General features: G+C 45.9%; 1 protein-coding gene across 1 annotated transcript in view; it reads right to left on the reverse strand.

Moving 5' to 3' along the window:
• Positions 1 to 911: 911 nt before the first annotated feature.
• The window catches only part of gpm6ab (glycoprotein M6Ab), a gene marked incomplete at both ends in the record, with an annotated part of 49,493 nt that continues 29,013 nt past the window's right edge, over positions 912 to 21,391 (reverse strand). The window contains one exon of the mRNA XM_079999276.1: positions 912 to 1,064. Coding sequence (XP_079855402.1) covers positions 912 to 1,064 — 153 coding nt within the window. The remainder of the gene's footprint in view (positions 1,065 to 21,391) is intronic.

Here is a 21,391-nt window from a genome sequence, read left to right on the forward strand (position 1 = left end):
TGTGTGTGTGTGTGTGTGTGTGTGTGTGTAAGACTATAGACATAGAATCATACACAAAATGACACAAAAACGTGGAAAATAGAAGAGATGCGACCCCCAATCGCCAGCCCTAAACCCCCCACACCCGTAAAAGCTAATATTACACATAAATTATATTAATAAAACAGGTAAAGTATTGAAAAGCCGAACAGTGTTCTTTCTGAACACTGTTCAGAGAGAGAGAGAGAGAGAGAGAGAGAGAGACAGAGAGACAGATAGAGAGAGAGGACATTGTGCTACTGAGATGTGCTATTTTCTGAGGAACAATCACGTCCGTACAAAGAGAGGATGGGGTCAGGCAAAAAGAAGAGGAGAGCTGTAAGGAGAAGGGTGAGGTGGGTGGGTGAAAGGCTGGTTGGATGGATGCAGGGGGGGAGACATTTCCTCGGGGGAACATTTTTCTCTGCAACACCGTTTTGTCAGAATGTGGTGAAACAACACAGCACAGCATGACACCACCAACACCAGCACTAGCACATAACACTGCCCCATCCCGCCCCCAAGAGCCATAAAAATACCGTAAGGATTCAATAACATCCAACATGTGAGCGAGTATGTCTGTGTCGGGAGTGCGAGAAAGAGAGAGAGAGAGAGAGACAGAATTCTGTGTTTCTACCGTGTGTGTAGGCATTGCTGCTTTTGTTAGAGGTGTGTGTGTGTGTGTGTGTGTGTGTGTGTGTGTGTGTGTGTGTGTGTTTAGCATTGTTTGTGTGTTTCAGTAGCTGTAAATCAGCTTTTGTCTGTCTTATGTTGCCTCCTGTATTCATGATTTTTTTGTTTGTGTACATATGCACGTGTGTTTTAGGTCTTGTTTGGCTGTGGTGTCTGCTAAAACCGTACGCATGCAGGCGGATCACTGCCATGCCAGGTGTCTATGTGTAGGCATTGAGGCGTTCTTTCGAGCGTGTGGAGTGGATGTCGTGCAGCTCCTGCTCCTCTTTGGACTTGATGTCCTCGTACTTCTGCATCCGGCTGGCATCTTTCAGGTAGCCCCAGTTTGCGGCCAACGCCATTAAGAAATGGACCTGCGGGATGGGGGTTGGGGTGGAGGGAGAGGGAAATGGAGAGAGGTGGACTTTAAGGAGTTGGTACAAGGATTATGGGATAAAACCAGAACAGAAGCACAAAGCAAAGAATAGAATCATAAAACATGATGAAGTTATTTAAATACAGGGTAAGAAAAGGCTTATAAAAGTAGAAATACAATTGCACCTTAACTTTTACCTTAAATTTCCAGTTAATCTGTATCAGTTTGCTGTGAAATGTATACTCTCAAATACTCTCAAAGTTATCTTGAGTACAATTACAATTACAATACAACAATACAAAATCATAGTAATAGTATTGCACATGTCTTAGTAATTTCCAAACAGGCTCTGACGTGGAGAGTTCCTCTCTTTTGGCTTTGTAGCCAACCAAAAGGATTTCCGTCTTATCAATCTTGCTGATGCACTTTCGGCATCACCAAGATTTGGCTCCGGGGGCAGAGGGGGCGGTCTCTGTGTATCATTGGCATAGCTATGAAAATTGACATGTTCTCTCTAATTTTGCACAATTAAACACCTAATGGAAGCATGTAAAGTGAGAAAAGCAAGGCCCCAAGGCAGCTCCCATATGCCACATCGGAAGTTATATCATGTTTCTCTGATACATGATCTCCAAGACAGATGAAAAACATTCTACCTGTAATGTTAGTTCTGAACCAGTTCGGGACACATTCAAACAGAATGTGGGAGGGTTTAGGGAGGGAGATGGAGTCTTTCTGGCCAAGGTGCGCCAACATGGCGGGAATTTTTATTGAACAATAAGGTACGCTGGCCACAGGTTTTATCAAGCTGGGGTTGGACCAGGCCATCGCCCAAGTGGTTCCCCAGATACCCTACCTCCAGCTGTCCCAGGGCACACTTCTTTGGGTTGGCGGTGAGCCCAGACTGCCTCAGGGACTCAAGCACAGCGCCCACATGCTCCATATGCCGCTCCCTGTGAATGATAACGTCATCTAGGTAGGCCGCACCGTATGCTACATGCGGATGCAGGACGTGGTCCATGAGTCTCTGAAAGGTGGCTGGGGCACTGAACAACCCGAATGGTTGGTCCATAACATACTGTATTTCATTCTTACTGGTGCTAGAACCTTCCTCCCAGTTTTCTTTAATTAGGTCTAGCACCCCCGGGGTCTCCTGCCAAACAGGAGTTCAAAGGGAGAAAATCCCAAGGAGGCCTAGGGAACCTCCTGGGAACAACAGGGGGTCCAACCACTTGTCCCAATTACGGCTATCGTCGTGAATGAACTTTCGAATCATGTTTTTCAGCGTTTTATTAAAGTGCTCCACCAGTTGGTTTGGGGATGGTTAACGCTGGTCCGCATTGAGCGGACGCCCAGTAACTTGTAAAGTTCCCAAAGTGAACATGACATAAAGGTAGTGCCCTGGTCAGTCGGGATTTCCTTCGGAATACCGACTCGGGAGATGACCTGAAACAGCGCCTGCGCCAAATTTTTGGCCGTAATACTGCACAGGGGCATTGCTTCTGGGTTGCATAATCCACTAGGACGAATACACTGGTATGTTCTTCTCCAGTACTTCAGTGATGTGTCATCATGTCTTCAGCTAGCTGACATTTTCTCCTGTATGGCACTCGAGGACATGGATGAGACCAGCCCTGCTGAAGCCCCACTGATCAGCTGTCCTCAAGCAGCCGCGCCCACTGAGAGTCCTCTCACTGAGGATGACATGCACTCTGCTTACAAGAAGCTTGATTCAGTTGGGTTGAGTGGGCTTGACATGAACTCTTGCGATGGTTCAGTGTAAAAGCAAGATGGCTGACTTGATTGTGCGCTACGAGGACATCTTCTCACACCATCATCTGGATTGTGGAGAGGTGAAGGGTTTCATACATCGCATACACCTTTCTGATTCCAAGCCTTTCCGACTACCATACAGAGATGGAAGAGAAGGAAGAGAAGTCAACAAGTGAATATGCATCTGCCTTGATTCTTGAACGGAGATGTGTCTGTACAGACTTTCACTGGTTGAACAAGAGGACCCTAAAAGATGCTCACTCTCTCCCCCAACAGGCCGACTGCCTGGCTGTGCTCGGAGGAAACTATTTGTTTTGTACTATGGACCTGACCTCGGGCTTCAATAACATGCGGCTGCACGAAGACGACAGAAAATACTCTGCCTTTACTACTCTCATGGGCTTGTACAAGTATAACCGCCTACTGCAGGGCCTCTGCAATAGTCCTGGGAGTCTCATACGCATGATGACTAGCATTTTTTGAGACCAGAACTACCTGAGCCTGTTATGCTATGTGGATGATTTGCTGGTTTTTGCACCTGATGAGATGATGGCTCTCAAGTGCTTGGAGATGGTGTTTAGCAGACTCTATGGTCATAACCTAAAGCTGGCCTCCAAGAAGAGCGTCTTCCTTCAGAAATCTGTGAAGTTCCTTGGGAACATTATCAATGAGAATGGTGTGTTGAACGACCCCAGCAAGGTTGAGGGCATCACAAAGATGATGGGTATTGACCTGATGGAAGCAGGTGGCATGACTCCCTCACAGAAATGGATCAGATCTTTCCTTGGGATGATCAATTACTATCAGAACTTTGTGCCCAGCTTTTCTGCCATTGGCAAACCTCTCTTGTCTTTGTTGACAAGCCAGAAACGGAAAAAAAAGCAGAAACCTCAGCTTAAACAAAGGCCACAAGGCGGGAAGTTGAGTGCTGCTGACTGGACTCCTGTTATGGAGCAGGCTTTTCAGAAGCTGAGAACATCGCTGGTTGAAACAGTAATTTGGCTCACCCCGATTTCACCTGTCCTTTCAAGTTGTCAACATACGCTTCCCTTGATGGTATTGGTGCTGTTTAATCGCAGATCCAAGAGGGTGAAAATACAACAAGACCCATCGCGTTCACAAGCAAGTCCTTTTCTCTGTCTCAGAGAAACTACCTGGCTCATCGGTTGGAATTCTTGGCCTCAAAGTGGTCAATCTCTGACAAGTTCAGCCATTAATTTGAAGGGGCATGAGTTCACTGTCTGGACAGACAACAATCCGTTGGCTCATATCATGACAAAGGCCAAGCTGGACTGCTGTGAGCAACACTGGGTGACCAAGTTAACCAGCTACAACTTTCACATCAAGTAGAACATAGTCGCAGATGCCCTGAGTCGTGTGCCTTTTGTTAAGGAGAGAGTTGGCCACAGACTGCTTCAAGAACCTTACAGGAGTCTCCTTACTGAAGTCTAAGATGTGTTGAGTACCTCCATTCAAGATACCTTCCAATGGTCCAGTGGTCATGATGAGACTCCATGTGGAACAGAGAGTCCTACTCAAAGTCTGTCCATACCTGTGTATGTCCACACTCAGTCCCTGGAGATGGATGCGGTGTCTGCTGTCTTAGTCACATGGTGGAAGGTTGGAACAAGAACACATGCTTTTGCAGCTCTGCTCCATTTGCCAAAGTTGATCCCAGCTGGTCAGGACTCACTCCCTGCTTACATAGAGAAATAACTCTGTGATGAACAGCTCAAGGACAGAACTCTCTCTCGTGTTTTGTGTTATGTGGAGTGATGCCGCAGACCCTCCAGGAGAGAGCGAGCAAGAGAATCAGTCACAGTTGTGAGATACCTGAAACACTGGGAGGAACCTGTTGTAAGCAATGGCATACTCCACAGAGTCTCAAGGGATCATGTCGCTAAGTCAAAACGTCACCAGTACGGGGTACCTGAGTCGCTCAAAGCTGAAGTCCTGGGAGTCGTGTAATGACCATCAGGGCCAGTTCAGGAGTCTGAGTTTGGCTAGACAGAGGTTCTTCTGGCTCAATCTTGACAGAGACGTGAGAGACTATGTCTGCAACTGTAGTTGCATCGTCAGAAGAACTGTTGAATCTGCCGGCAGTGCACCATTGGAGAGCATAACATCTGCCAGGCCACTCCAGCGGGTTTGCATTGACTTCTGGTCAGCAGAGGACTCAAGGAACAAGTCAGCCGATGTATTGGTACGAACCGACCATGTCACGAGAATGGTACAATCGTTCCCCTGCAAAAGTCAGTCGGCCAAGCAGGTGGCAAAGGTCCTCTGGGATAAGTACTTCTGCGTCTATGGCTTCCCAGAATGTATCCACAGTGACCAAGGAGCTAGTTTTGAGAGTCAACTTATCAGCGAGCTGCTTAGGAGCTGCTTGGGAACAGCTTAGGAGCTGTCAACGGTGTGAGGAAGTCACACACAATCCCGTATCACCCAATGGGTAATGGCAGTGTGGAACATTTCAACGGGACCCTTGGCAACATGATCAATGCGCTGGCACCTGACACAAAAGCTAACTGGCCAAGACAGTTACAGACATTGATATTCATGTACAATAGCACAGCTCACGAGACAACAGGCTTTGCACCCTTTTTTCCAGATGTTTGGCAAGGTTCCTCGTCTTCCAGTTGACATGTTGTTTCGTACTGTTCTGAATGATCCAGCTGTGGTCAGTTATGACAAGTATGTGCTGTCTCTCACAAAAGACCTGGGAGAAGCTATGGTAATAGCCAAGGAACATGTCACAAAGGAACTGTGCCGTCACACTGAGCTCAACAGCAGGGGAAGGTGAAAGGGCCCGTCAATTATGTTGGTGACCGTGTGCTGTTGGCGAACAAGAAAGAGGAAAGAGGAAGGTCGCAGACCGTTGGTAGTCTACTGTCTACACAGTGATGGAAAGAAATTCTGAGACTCATACATACAGGATTCGTGATACCGTCACTGGCCAGGAGAAAGTTGTCCATCATAATCTGTTGATGGAAAACAAATCAACTAATCCTGCCTGTGGACATTGCAAGTGGGATCTCTGACCCAGCCTCATCCTCATCTTTTGTTCAGACCTTAAACTCAAATCATGACGCTGTGTCAGAAGTGGAACGTGGTTCCTAGCCTGATGTGTCTGAAGTGAGTGGAGAAATGAAAAATTGGACGTTGGTTCATAAAAGAGAGAGAGAGCTGATTCCTTGACTGTACCGGAGTCCGTGGATCCTGAGGGAAGGACCCTGGAGTGGATCACACAGCAACCATTCATTTGACACTCACATGCCAATTCTAATTCATGCCTGATTCTAGTTCTGTGACAGACACTGACGTTAGTAGTAATACAGGGCAGACAAGTGCTCTTGTGACAGTCTGACAACACGAGTGAAACAATGTACTGTTACTATTGCTTCGACCACACAGTCCGAACCTCCTAGTACACTCACATAGTTCAAGTCTAGGTTTGGTTCTCCAGTCAAACCAGATTGATTTGTGAAATGTCAGGACAGAAAGTTATTCATGACATGAGGTCAAATGTTTGTTTTATATATGCACCTGATAAGATATAGGTCAGGATATGTATGTGTGGAGGTGTGTTCTTGCCCAGGGCCAGGGAATGAGGAAGAGGAGGCAGGCGCAAAACAGCGCCTGTTGGCGTGTATTTACTTGCTGGTTTAAATAAAAAGGTGGCCCTTGGCCAAAAAGACAATTTTAAATGCTCGCAGGCAAAATACTTAAGTAGTTTGTTCAGCGCTTCCGGCGCGTTCGGTAGCGCGTTCCTCGCACCCCGTCAATAGCATGTTCTGCAAGCATGTCGCAGTGCTTCACCGTGGGGACAGCAAACCCTATATTAGTTTCTGGTTTAGGATCAGACGAATCAGCGGAGTCCCTCCGTTGATTCGGCTGAATTGCAGCAGCTGAGCAGCCCCGGAATGGAAGCCTTGCACTGCCTGTCTGCTTGACCACGTCCCCTTGGCCCACTACAGTGTGTTTTATAGAGATGTTTATCTCTTTCTGTAGGCTATTAGTACACAGTGTGAATGGGTCTTGTGGGTTGTATAAGACATGTATAAGGCCAGTAGTTGGTTGGAGAGATATGTTTTTTTTCTTCACATGCTTCATCCTTTGGGATACTTTTGAGGTTGACTAGCTTGTCATTAGGTGACCCTATTTTATGTTTTGAGATGTCGGGTACTTGTGTGCCTAAGTTGGTGCTGTGTAGTTGCTGCGTATATATAGCGAAATTCAGGGGAGGTGGGTGTAACAGATTTAAAAATGTAGTTTTGATTATGTATGAGTTTCCCCAGAAATAAGCAGTCTAAGCTTGCATTATTTGTAATGGAGCCTCTTTCGAGTTGTGGTGTGCTACAGGTCTGCTGTGTTTTGTCCATTGTGTGTTGCCGTACCTCTTTAGAGCGTTGTTGCCATGAGACAGAGGGCCTGTAAGGTACAACACCACCACATTCTATGCAGGTATTTTATGTGTCGTTCTCTGTTTCCAGGCCTTCTTTAAAATTAAAAAGAAGATAAAAATCACAATGTTGTCCATCGGTTCTTCACTGAATGACCACTGCTAAAAAAGGGACAGGGCTCCTTGGCGGCGCAGCTGTACTGGATTTTCCCTTATAGCCTCTTTAGCGTTGATTGGTCAGACCCAGCTGGGAGAGTTTTCATATAATATATGAAAACTCTGGCCATGTCAGAGAAACAGACTGATCATACCTTATATTTTATATTCCTGTTTTGCCAGTGAGCCTTTGTGTTATCATTATTAATAAAATCCTCACCATGTCAGTGCTCCACTGCCAGAACGACTCCCTCTCCCTCCCTAAATCCCTATATGTGGGAAGAGACACCCACATTATCTTTGTGTCTTTCCCACACAAGCAGGCGCAGAGCTGTGCGCCAGTCGAGGTCATTCTGTCATACTAGCACTCACATCCCCACTCAGCCCTCTGCCCACAGAAAAAATATATATATTAGAAAAAAAAATCCCACAATCACACTGGGAACATGACACCCAGACTGTCCCTTCTCCGGTGTGTTTGTGACGTTGAATGTGACACACCGGAAAAAAAAGACTTGTTTACTGGAAATGGAGTCAATCGCCTATTTTTAGCGATTTTACCTGCATGTAAAAATTAATTACCACAGTGATCTGCAACAGAAATAGTACTAAGATAGAACAGAATATCTCGTTGTCATTGTACAAGTAGGATACAATAAATTGTCCTCTGCATTTGACCCATCCTATACCTAGGAGCAGTGAGCAGCCGCAAGTACAGTGCCCGCAGACCAACTCCAGCTCTTTTGCCAGTGCCTTGATCAGGGGCCCCGACAGGAGTATTAACTAGGGCTGGATATTGTTAAAAGAATTACCAGTTTATACCAGTACCCTGAAAGTGATACCAATACCAATAGAGTACTTAATTTGATGCCTTTCTTTGTCTACGTTTCAGTATCAACTATACACATCATCTGAATGGTAGCATTCAGTAGTACAACATGCCACCACTCCTCCCCAGCCAAATTACTTTTACATGAATACGTTTTGAAAGTCATCAAATAATTGAAATGTTTATTAAAAAACTGTACAAAACTGCACAATGAAGTATTGGGCCAGTACAGGAGGAATGATTACAGTGAGGACAACATTTTTCACTGTTCATATGGACACCTGACTGTTGTTTTAAGGCAGACTTAAAAAATATTGAACCTATCCTTTAATTGTTGTAGCTAATGCTGGGGTAGAGCACTATCTTTCGATGGTGTACAAAACATACAAACTCCTCACGAAGAGGACCTGGGATGGCCAGGATTCAAACCCAGCACCTTCTTGCAGTGAGGCAACATGCTAGCCAGTGAGCGACCGTGCCACGGTCATGTTTAAGTTCAAGTTCAAGTTCGACCATGATACTTGAAATGTTGCTTCCAAAAACATAGCAAATTCCTCACATTTTGTGCCAGGTTAAAGCAGTTGGTCAATGGTGGAAAACAGTATTCTAGGATTATTCCCACCCTTTGTAACAATCTTTGAAAAATGGTATTTTCTTGCAGCATGTACTGTACAGCATTGCTACATACAAATAATGATTCATTATAAATGCTATGATGGACTTATAGTCCAGGCTCTTACAAGCTCTGAGAACTTCAGTTCTGCTGTTGCATCTGGGAACTGTTTTTGAGCTCCGGTTTCTTTCATGTTCCTGGTTACAAGACTTGAGAGTGAGGGGCTCAGGATGGGGATGAAAGATCTCCCCTCGAGCTTGGAAAGAAAGTAGGTCCCTCTGTAACGGAAGAGACCATAGTCAAGCTTGTGGCAAATGAAGAGTACAGAATGACTTGTGGCCATTTGTGTCCTAGTGCATCCACCTCCATCAGCGCATCCAGGTCAGTCAGGGAGAAAAACCTGGGGCAGTGAGACTTCTCTCTCAACGTGTGATGGTCTGTCCCAAGAGATTCAGCCATCGGGCCTTTTCTTGGGTAATTATGGTGCCCATGGCTCTTCCTGCTGACTGGACAGCGCAGTGAGAAGCAGGCAAAGGTCAGTCACCCTGGGTCCTCTTTCCGCCATGGAGCTGGGGGGTCACGAGGTCTCGACTGAGCGTGACTGAGAAATCACTATAGTATTCTTCCTTGGAGAGGACAATTTCTGACACGGCCAAAGATTCATTGGACTCAACAGTGCCAGCTACCATGAAACCTAGCTCTTCGGCGGGAGGCACTCACCAGTTTCATTCATGAGCGGGTTGACAGAGTCCAGCTGATCTCCCCAGCTGACGCCAGGTGCTGTCAGTCTTCTCTCTCGAGCCGGTGGCCGTGGAGAGAAGTGGGTCTTGAGAGTGAACCGACTGCAGTGTTTGCAAGAGCCATCGCAATCGCAATCTATTGCATGTTGCAGCCCGAGACAAGCAACGCATACTTGGTGAATATCCGCTGCTCAAATCTTGCATCCACATGCACATGCTCATGGTGGGAGCCTGTTTTCATCTTTTGCAGGTGTGGTGTTTTCCTCTTTTGCAGGTGTGGTGTTAAATTTAGACTGCCAGCCAATCATTGACTAGCATAATGATATTTTAGGACTACACAGGACTAGTTGTAGTCCTAAAATGAGAGATACTGGGCGAATGTTGAAAGAGAACTACGATCTGTGGACAAAGGCCATTGGGTAACCCCAGATGAGCACCAGTGGGAGAAAGTTGAGGGCAAAGGCAGGAAAGGGGGGAGGACTGGAGAGAATGAGGCTGATAGTTGTTATCCAGGGTCACGTGGTATAACCAGGGTCTGACAGTGTCACTGGTCTCTTTGTTGCGGAGAGGCCGATGACAAGTCGGAGTTGGTGGCTTTGAGCCGCTGATACTGGGATGGAGCAGACTGCGGTGCATTAGGGCAGGGCCAGATGGGTGATGAAGGGAAGAGCGGAAATTCCCCCTGAGTAGTTTCACCCCAGATCTATTTGGACAAAGGCCATTAGGCCTGAAAAGGAACCTATTGAAGTTATCGATTATACTCCGCCCTTTTGAAATTAAGGTTGTGAAATGCAATCAGTTCAGCACAAGATTAAGTTTGTCAAAAGCAATCAGTTCAGCACAAGGAGTCTGCTGAATTTCTCTATTCCTTTGTCCACTGATGGTAGGGGACCACTGATAAATGACAGAATCTCCAGTTGGGCAAGACTGTCAAGCAAGACGGTCCACAAAGTCCTGTTTAACAGTTCTAACTGCTTGCTTTGGGTACCATTAGTCCCCACATGAACAATGATTTTATCAATCCTTGTGTGACAGACAATTTCTGGGGGGTTTTATCATTGAAGGCGCTCACCATTGCACCTGGGAAATTATATATTTTTAATACCACCAATGTCTCTATCAGCAGAGTCTCCCACAATCAGAGTGGATGGCTAGCTTGCTTGATCCGATGGGGTTCCGTGGTTTAGTCCATTGACTCGATGAGCTCTTTTTGGGATTTCTCCCTTTGGGTCACCATCATCTGTCCTCTGTTCTCTCTTATACATGGTGGTCAACAGTACTCTGTGTTTCCAGTTTTTGCTAATGGTTCAAACCTATTCTGCAGTCGTATGGTTGGTCTGTTCGTGCCTAGTGTGGTATGAGCTAACCTGAGCGTTGTTCCATACTTGACTATAGCTGTGCTTTTGTCCTTGGGTTTTGCTCCCAACTTGAACCAGTAGTTAGTTATTCTCTCTAATTGTAGAGGGCTGTACTTGTACTGGTTCAGTTTTACCAAGCTTTGGAAAGGTTATAGTGTAATTTATACACGGTTCTTCATTTTGAGCTTGCCTTGCTGTGCAAAGTTTTGTCAGGCCACTAATTGGAGGCTTTAGCAGTGTGTCATGAAGTTATCCAAAATTTTCCAAAGATTTGATGCTGGTTTCGAGTACAGCAATCTTCTGTAACAGTCGAAAGCAGTCTGTGGATCCTGATGATGTTGAAGCGAGGGGAGCCATATGTTGTCCACACACCACACTGTAGCTTGTGCTTTTTAAATAATAAGTCAAAATCCTTTACAAACAGTTGTAAAATGAGTGTCCAGTTATTAGATGGAGCCACTGTTTCTTCTTTAAGCGGTATAGCTGAGATTGGTGAAAATAGAAGCAAAGTTGAGAACATAGTACAGAGTACAGAACAAGGCAAAACCCATCTGCTCCACGTGAAGGACAGTAACATAACGGTAGTAACGTGTATGTATATATATTTACACATATATATATATATATATATATACGTATATATTCACAGTAGCAGCCACTTCGAGAGGGCAGCTGAAACATGACAGGAGCCAGGCAGATTCGGGATTGGGGCGTAGCTGACCTTGCTGTCCTTGCTCGGATCTTGCCACTAATGATATCCCCCTTGATGACGTAATTTTTCGCCGGCGCAAAAGCATTGCAACTGCTTTTCCACAAATGCAGCACCCCTCAGCTGCATTTGTGGAAAAGCAGTTGCAATGCTCTATCTGTCCACCGGAGGGGAGCAGTGGTTCAAAACGTAAAGCAAGTTGCGTATACTGGAAAATATTGCGTTTGTTAAATGAAAAATATACATGTTTTGGAATTGAACATATGTTCTGTACATCTAATATACTATATATATATAATCAATATATACTATATATACTATACTCAATATATACTATCTCTGGTTTTAAAGAACAAATGGTTTGAAAGAATGAATCCGTGTTGTTTATTATTGTAGATCTATTTAATTGAATGAAACTAATAAAAACACTGTGCGTAACCGTGTGTAGCAGGTGTTTTAATTTAAAATCTGCTGCCAGAGTTCTCACCCACACCAAGCCCTGGCAGCACATCACCCCCACCCTCATCAATCTCCACTGGCTCCCTGTCAAATCCAGTATCTCCTATAAAACCCTACTTTTAACCTACAAATCCCTCCATGCCCTCGCCCCGCAGTACCTAGCTCACCTCCCCCACCCCTATGCTGCGTCTCGGAAGCTCCGGTCCTCTGACACGGGTCTGCTCTCCATCCCCCGCATGAGGCTTTGAACCTTCGAGGACAGAGCCCCCAGTGTGGCAGCCCCGACTCTCTAGAACTCTCTCCCCACTGACATTCGGAATGCTCCATCCCTGGCCACCTTCAGCCTGCTAAAAACCTACCTCTTCAACAAGGCCTACTGTTATTTATCTTTTTTTTTCTTCGATGTGTTTGTTTTTTGTTTTTTGTTTTCCACTGAAAAGGGTCCTTGCGTTCCTGAAAGGTGCTATATAAGTCCCAGTAATTTTTATCCTTATTATTATTAATTTACATAAAACAATTGTGAAATATCGCAACAAATTTAATAGCAATACTTAATTTATCGCAAAACTTGCCCTATTGTGCGCTTTGTGTGGGAACTTTTTCATAGTTCCAAGGACTTTTTTTTAGGAACCATCCCTTTTATTGTGTCCGCAGGAACTACTGTTGGAACGATCGTTGTTCTTACAACTCACACAAATTTTAGTGGACTGATAGGGTGAAATCAGTTAACGTTAAGGAGTAAATACAACATGGAACTTGTGCTAAAACCCCATTGGATGACATCACATCAGCATCACCAGTGCCAGTGTCTGGTTCTCAGGGACCTCCCCAAGGTCTTACTTCCCCTCAGGGAGTCCCCACAACTCTTGGGTGCGAAAACACAGCATTGTATTATGAGGTCCCAGATGATTCCCATCCCTATTTGAGACAAATAGGAGTGGGAATATATATATATATATATTTAGATAAGGAAATTCATATATTTGAGTTGCCATATTTCCTCAAATATAAACAGTTCCTCACAATAACAACTGGGCCTCTAACAAATACCGGGGGTGTTGTAAACACAAAACAAATAAAGGCCTAAGCCCTACCTCAGATCAAGACCAGGGTTAGGCGAAAATCCAAGGATGAACTACTGATGCCTGTCATACAACATGTGTACATTAAGCATTATGTACATTTGCGCTGCTTTTCTGTCAATTGATACATTCATGAATACAATCATGCACTTTGTTGTCTTCAACTCATTGTGTGAGAGGTAAACCTAACTCTGACAATTGGAGCTGGAGTTTTTTTTGTCCTACAATGTGTCGTGTGTGCACCTTATAAGTTATTATCACTTATTACTACTACTCTTTGGAAATACAAATTTGAAGTATATTATTAGTATCTATCGATCCCCGTTACTTTTCAGAATGACAACTAATGCACACGCACACACAAGTAAAATTGACCATCTGTGCATAATGACTATTGTATGAAATCATTTATATCTGTATTGCTGCATCACCCTTTATTGTTTATCACATGTTTTCACTGTTGTGTCTATTGCTTCCTCCTCTCTGTTGTTTTTTTATAATAATCTATAATAACCTATACATATGCAAACGCTGACCCATTGATGATCCACATTCCAATGGAGTAATAAACCCCTTTTACACTGAGCGGTGAACATTCCCACCCAACCAATGGCCCCCTCTCTTTATTCCCCTCTCTGTAGAGGGGGAATCAAATATTCAGCTTACTATCATACAGGACTTCTTAATAATTCTTAATAATTTTTAATAATTCTTAGTAAATAATTGCCAATTTATTGAAAGTTGGCAACCAATCCGTGAAGACTTTACACTATATCAGCAGTAAAACAATCTTGAGTGTTAAGAAGGATCCATAATAATGTTTAGTCTCTTTAACATTTGTACAAATAAATATAATATCGCTGGAGTTGATTTTATTTGATTGACTTTTATTGATTTATTTTTAACATTTTATTGACAATAAACATGTGGATTAAAATAAGGCATTAAGACCTGTTCTCATTCATATGACAAAAAAATCATTTGACTTTGAAAGATGATCTCTAGTCAGGGTTCAAAGGACAATATATCAGGTTAGGGTTAGCGTTAGGGGTGAAAATCTGAAATCTCTCTCTGAATTGTGATTGTGTTTTTGTGAAGTTAGAGCCAACTCATGGTGACACTGCAATTGAATGAATGGGCGTGTTTGCAGTTGAAATTAAACATGCCCTGTCAGAACACATGAGAAGGAGGGCGAATTCCAGCCGGTTGGCAGCCAGTTGGGAGCCATCTGGTAGTTGGATGGAAACTGGCTGGAAGCTGGTTGCAATTTGGCTGTCAACAGGCTGGGACAGCCCTCTTGTAGTAGCTCCTACTGAATATGTGTGTGTGTGTGTGTGTGTGTGTGTGTGTGTGTGTGTGTGTGTGTGTGTGTGTGTGACAAAGTTAAATGGTTCTGTTCAACATGCGCCTAACAGAACTATTTTAGCAAAGACAAAGTTGATGCACAAAGGCTGCAGTCAAAAGTGGAACTGTTGACCGGTTGGGCTATTCATATGTTTGTCTCCGTAGGGGTTAATGAACCCACTTCAGTTGGTTTATGAACCTTTTGTATGTATATTGATTTATGCTCTGGTCTCTCAAAAGTATTATCCGCTGGGTTCAGATAAATGAGTATTGACTGTACATCCTTGTGTCCTTAGCTTTATTATCTTTATGTCGAATGGGAACCTTGTGGATAACAGATTTGCTGTAGGATAATGGGTCCTTCGGCATTGCTACATGGGGACACTCTGTAGTCCTAATTCAGGCCTGGCTGCAGGGGAGGAACTTTAATTCTCAATAGGGAGGAGCGGTGGCGGGCTCTTTCGGCCTTTGCATGGTTCCACAGGACAAGGTGTTTAAGCTATTGGAAGATCTTAAGTTTTCTAAAGCAACTGGGCTAGATGATATGCCTGCCAGATTTGTAAAGGATGCTCCTGAACATATTCACACTCACACTCACACTTACATTTAGCAGACGCTTTTATCCAAAGCGACTTACAATTGTTCAAACAGCGACGGACGCAGCCATCAGGAGCAATTAGGGGTTAAGTGTCTTGCTCAAGGACACTACAGCATGCTAGCAGGAAGAGCCTGGGATCGAACCTGCAACCTTTAGATCACTAGACCACCAGCCCTACCGCCTGAGCTACCATCCCAATATTGCACCATATCTCACTATTTTGTTTTAACCCGTGCTGTCAGCATGCTGGGCATACAACACAGAGTATTTGTATGCCATAACATCTAGGACGGAGTTAATCTGCAAGTGGAGTTCAACTTCTCAACCTGCAATGCAACTCTTTATTTATTCTTGAATCATCAAGAACTACTGTAATAACTCTGCCGTGTGGATGATCTGTGGGATGCCAAGAGCACAGTTTTTTGTTACACAGAGAGAGACAAATAAACATAGAACCAAACAACATGTACATGGAAAAACATAAACATAGACACACCGGACAACAATATGTATTGAGTTAATTAAGTCCAGAAAAACTGGAACATCAATTCGGCATGTGGCCGTTATGTAACCAGGAGAGTGTTGGGGGTGTGTTCAAAGCAGTCGCTGGTGGTTTGGGTGTACCTGTGATAAGACTAGCTTGACTAGCTTGAATGTTATTCTCCCTTGTAAGTCGCTTTGGATAAAAGCGTCTGCTAAATGACTAAATGTAAATGTAAATGTAAGACTGCCTGTATGTGTGTGTCTGTTTGTGTGTGTGTGTGTGTGTGTGTGTGTGTGTGTGTGTGTGTGTGTGTGCGTAAGACTATAGACATAGAATCACACGCAAAATTAGACAAAAACCTGGAAAATAGAAGAAGTGTCCACAGGTGAGTGCAGTAGGCCAGGCAGTAGGCCCCCTGGACTTGACCGTGCCCCAGCACGGAGGCACCCAACCCGACCAGCAACAGTCAGGCCCATGACCAGCCCCTGGCCGTCGCGCATGCGGACCACAGAGCAGAGGGCAGCAGATGCCCTCCCCAGCACGGCCTTCCAGCGACGAGTGCCCCGCGCACCGAGAACACCAGAGAACAGGTACCCAGGCAGCCCGGTGCGTGGATAGTCCGCCCCCCACCAAAGGAGACCAAATGTGGAGCCCGTGCCGAGCACACCAGGCCAGGTTCAGCTACCACCTGGTCACAGGACCAGAACCAAGATCCACCACCCGCCCACGGGGAGGGGCATCTCAGTGGCGTGCCGACCATGGGGCCAAGACTCTAACCCGCAACTGGCACCCCCCGCCCCGACCAAAGCCCCAAACCCGCAACCACGCCTCAACCTAATACACGGAAGGCGATCAAAATTGGTTGGTGGTGTTTGAGTGGTGGGTCCTCTGAGGAGAGGTAAACGAGGAGACATACAGATGGGGAGACTGGAATGCTGTTACCCAGAAGGGTTGATGGCTTCTTGGTGATGTTGGTCCAGAATGTCTGGATAGGTGGGCAGGGCCAGATGGCATGTAAGTGGTCATTTCTGGTATTAAGGGAACAGTGACAAACAAACGTCTTTATCCACAAAACCCTTTTTTTTTTTTGGTGATATTTTCTCTGTGCAGAATCTTATATTGGATGAGTTGCATTTTAGAATTGCAGGTCATAGATAAGGTCAACACCTTATCCATGATTATGATTATAATTTGATCTTATCTTATCAAATAGGCTTCCACAGGTTGATATTGGTGGAAACAGCAAGGTCTCTTTTCCTCTCCATTATGGGTAAAGATAGTGTCATCTGTTGTTAATAAAAGTTTGTATATTCTGGAAAAGGGATTTTTTTAAATTACCTATATGAGTAAGGTGTTCAATCATCAGAGGTTGTTGTTTGCTAATTTGATTTAATCTTTTAGAGACTGCTGTAGTGGAAGGAATTGCAATAAACTGTGACCAATGCAATACCATCTTTTCCAAGGCCTGGAGATTATTGGTCTGTTTTTAACCGGAAAATTCAGGTTGTGCCAGATTGGAGTGAATTTGTTAATGAGTGTGACCACTGAGTTTGTTGAATCTCCACCAAGATGACAGAGATGTTGCAATGAATGGGTTTTTAATGCAATTATGTTTCTATATTGATTCAGTAAAGAATAGTAGATGAGATATTGAAAAATCCTGACATTCTGTTTGTTCAATGTCTTGCCATCCATGGCCTAATTGTTGCTCTGGTCCTGAACATTTTATTATAAATTGAAGATGGTTTGCTAAATAGTAGCTTTGGGTAATAAAAGCTTTGGGTTTCAATAGCATGGCTTCTGAGTGGATTGGGTCATATTTGACTGATAGGTATCAAAGAGTTGACATTAACAGCACTTTTTCTGAGACCAGAGAAACCAAATGTGGTGTGCCACAGGGAAGTGTCCTAGGTCCTTTGCTCTTTCTGTTATACATTAATAACAGGAAATCTGTTTGAAACTGTACTCCTTTTTCTATATGCAGACGACTCTGCATTATTGGTTTACCACAACGACAAGAACATTGTTGATAGCCAGTTAAGTGATTAATTGAAAAACATCAGCAAGTGGCTGTCTGAAAATTAACTGTCTTTGTATCTTGGGAAGACTGAATCTCTATTATTGGTTTCAAAAAGGTTGAGTAGGTCCTTGGAGTTCAGTATTACAGTGGGAGACACTGATTGCTGCCAAAACATGTGTTAAATGCTTGGGCTGTGAGTTGTACAGATCCCTGAGTGGAGAGATTATGGGACAAAACGTTATTACCAAGATGAACCAGAACATACAATTTCTGGCACAAGCCTGAATTTTGGACAAGATTCAAGATTCAAGATTTTTATTTGTCACATACATATACATACTTTCATACATATATGCAGTGAAATGTAATGCAACGCACCCGGTGATACTTTCAGCAAACAATATGTCCTAGGAAAATATAAAAATAAAAAAAAATCTTTCTAATAGGCCGACTAACTGACTCCTAAAACGTAATACAGTAAGTTGAATACTTATAGAATAAAATAAAAATATATAGAAAAAGATACAATAAAAATAAAAAGAAATAAAATGGAATAGATAGAGGGAATATGCCTATGTATATACAGATATGTGCATTTAAAGTGGCATGTGACTTAAAGTGGCATGTGAATGTGAATAGTGTGGGGTAGTGTTTGGGATAATACAGCACAGTATACAACAGTACGGCGCAGCAATACGGCATCACGAACAACCCTGAACAGTGACACAGTATGCGGTACAGTATGCTACATATAGTACAGTAGGTAGTGGAGCCTATGTGTATGGCTCAGTTAGGACCCCTGGTGAGGTCAGCGTTGACAGTTCTAATGGCTTGCGGGAAAGAACTCTGTCTCAGTCTCTCTGTTCTCGCTGTGTGACTGCGGAGGCGTTTGCCTGACCGCAGCAGCTGGAACAGTCCGTTGTTGGGGTGATGAGGATCCTTCATGATCCTGCGGGCTCTGCTACTACACCTCCTGGTGTATAACTCCTGCAAGGGCGGGAGGGTAGTTCCAGTGGTACGTTCAGCTGAACGCACCACCCTCTGCAGGGCCCGCCTGTCCTGGGCAGTACAGTTCCCAAACCAGGCAGTGATGTTGCCTGTCAGGATGCTCTCCACTGCTCCAGGGTAGAAGGACTTGAGGATCCTCACCGAGACCCGGAATTTCCTCAGCTGCCTGAGGTGGTAAAGACGCTGCCTCGCCTTTCTCACCAGAGTGTCTGTGTGTACAGTCCATGTTAAGTCCTCTGTGATGTGGACTCCCAGATATCTGAAGCTGCTCACCCTGTGGACAGAAGTCCCATTTATAAACAACGGTGTGTGCGTCCTCGATTGTGATCCACGCCTAAAGTCCACAATCAGCTCCTTGGTTTTGCTGACGTTCAGGTGGAGGCTGTTGTCCTGGCACCAGAGTGACAGGTCAGCCACCTCCTCGCGGTAGGCCTTCTCATCGCAGTCGGTGATCAGGCCCACGACCACGGTGTCGTCAGCAAACTTGATGATGGTGTTGGAGCTGGACCTGGCCACACAGTCATGTGTGTACAGGGAGTACAGTAGGGGGCTGAGGACGCAGCCCTGGGGGGATCCTGTATTCAGGGTGAGGGAGCTTGACATGTACTTCCCCACCCTTACCACCTGGGGGCGGGCTGTGAGAAAGTCCAGGATCCAGGCGCACAGCGGAGCATTCAGTCCGAGCTCCATCAGCTTGACAGCCAGTCTGATGGGGACTATGGTGTTGAAAGCTGAACTATAATCGATGAACAGCATTCTCACATAGGCCCCCTTCTGGCCATCCAGATGCGTGAGCGTGGTGTGCAGTACCTGGGAGACCGCGATCTGCCATCTGGGCCCGCAGCTTTCTTGGTGTTCACCCGCATCAAAGCCCTCCTGACCTCGTGCACGGACACTGAGAGTGCGCGCTCATCCCCAGCGGTGTAACTCCAATTAGCCGGCGAGCTAGCGGTTTTGCTGCCAGACTCAAACCGCGCATAAAATTAGTTCAGTTGGTTGGCTAGGGAGGCGTCCACACTCGTGGCTGGGCGGGAGCTGCTCTTGTAATTAGTAATAGTCCGCAGCCCCTGCCACAAGCGTCTTGCGTCCCCTCGCTCCATCTGCAGCTCCACGGTCTCTCTGTACGTCCGTTTGGCGTCCCTCACCGCCCTCCGCAGATTGTACGACGCCGCTTTGTAATTGTCCATATTACCAGATACAAGACAATCGTTGTAAGCGGCCGTGCGAGCATTCAGAGCGCAGCGGATGGATTTATCAACCCACGGATTCTGGTTTGGAAATATCCGAACTTTCACCGTGGGAACAATGTTGTCTGCTAGCGTAGTTACAAAACTTACTACAACCTCCGTAAACTCGCTGACGTCACTTGAATTTGATTGGAACATGTCCCAGTCTACGTCAGTCAGAGCGTCCTGAAGCACAGCCTCCGATTGGTCCGTCCCCCGCTTTACTTCCCTCGTCATCACCAGATCCCGAGCGATCAGAGGCCTGTAAACAGGAACCAGCGAGATCGTGGCATGATCTGATTTTCCGAAAGCAGGGAGCGAGACGGTCTTGTATCCGTTCTTGTAAGGAGTGTAACAATTGTCCAAAGTTCAATCTCCCCTGGTGGCACACGTGATGTGTTGGTGGAAATTAGGCAGAACTTTTTTAAGGTTGGCCCTGTTAAAGTCCCTGGCCACGTCGGGATGTCTGTTCTGAAATCCGCACAACACATCGTACAGAACCGACAGAGCTGCGTCGGTGTCCGCTTGCAGTGGGATATAAACGGCTGTAATGATGACCGTGCTGAATTCCCGGGGGAGATAAAATGGACGGCATAGTATGGTCAGCTGTTCCAGGTTCGGCGAGCAGGAGTGGGAGAGGAATTTGGTGTTGTTGGCGTTACACCAGCGGTTGTTTACCATTAGGCAGACGCCTCCACCTTTGGATTTCCCCGACTCTCCAGTTCTGTCGCCGCGGAACACGGAGAAGGCCTCGGCTGGATGTATGGCTTCATCCAGCACCAGTGGGTTCAGCCATGTTTCCGTCAGACAGAGGACGCAACAGTTCCTCGTGTCTCACTGGAATTTAATCTTCGCTCGAAGTTCATCCATCTTGTTCTCCAGGGACTGGACGTTAGCAAGAAGGATGCTTGGCAGAGGTGGACGGTAAGGTTGACGCGCACATATAACCAACCCCCGACAGACCGAGCCGCCCGCCCCATGGGCGAGCCGGCAGGACCCACATGCCCACCCACGCCCCGCACAAGGGGGAGGCCCGCCCCACTGCAGCCGAAGAGACACCCCGCCTGGTGTGAGTGCCAAGTGCCCATACACTAGGCAGCGTGTGCCCAGTGCGGGGCACCTCGATGTTACATCCCCCCCCCCAGTGATTCCAGCAGGCCACCACGTATACAGGCCCTCCACCACCCCCAGCACCTGGGGCGCCCGCCGCAGAGAAGCCGCGCCGCAGAAGCAAAAGGCCAACAGCCACCCCCCACGAAGGCAAGCAGTCCCTCCAGGGGCCCCGGAAGGCACCTGGCGGCAATCTCCGCAGCCCCGCCAGGTCGCAGCACATCCCAAGCCACCAGGCGCAAGCCGTCAGGACTCTAGCCAGGCCGGGAGGGGGAAGGCCACCCGACCGCCCCCCGGCCAACCGCACCCCACACCGACCCGCCAGCGACCGACCACCCCGGAATAAACCCCAGTGCTCAATGTGTGCTGTTGGTAACCCGAATCACTCGCACCCCTCCTGTCCCGCAGACCCTG

The sequence above is a fragment of the Zeus faber genome, assembly GCF_960531495.2.
Source record: "Zeus faber genome assembly, chromosome: 4".
In the NCBI taxonomy this organism is placed as follows: Eukaryota; Metazoa; Chordata; class Actinopteri; order Zeiformes; family Zeidae; genus Zeus; species Zeus faber.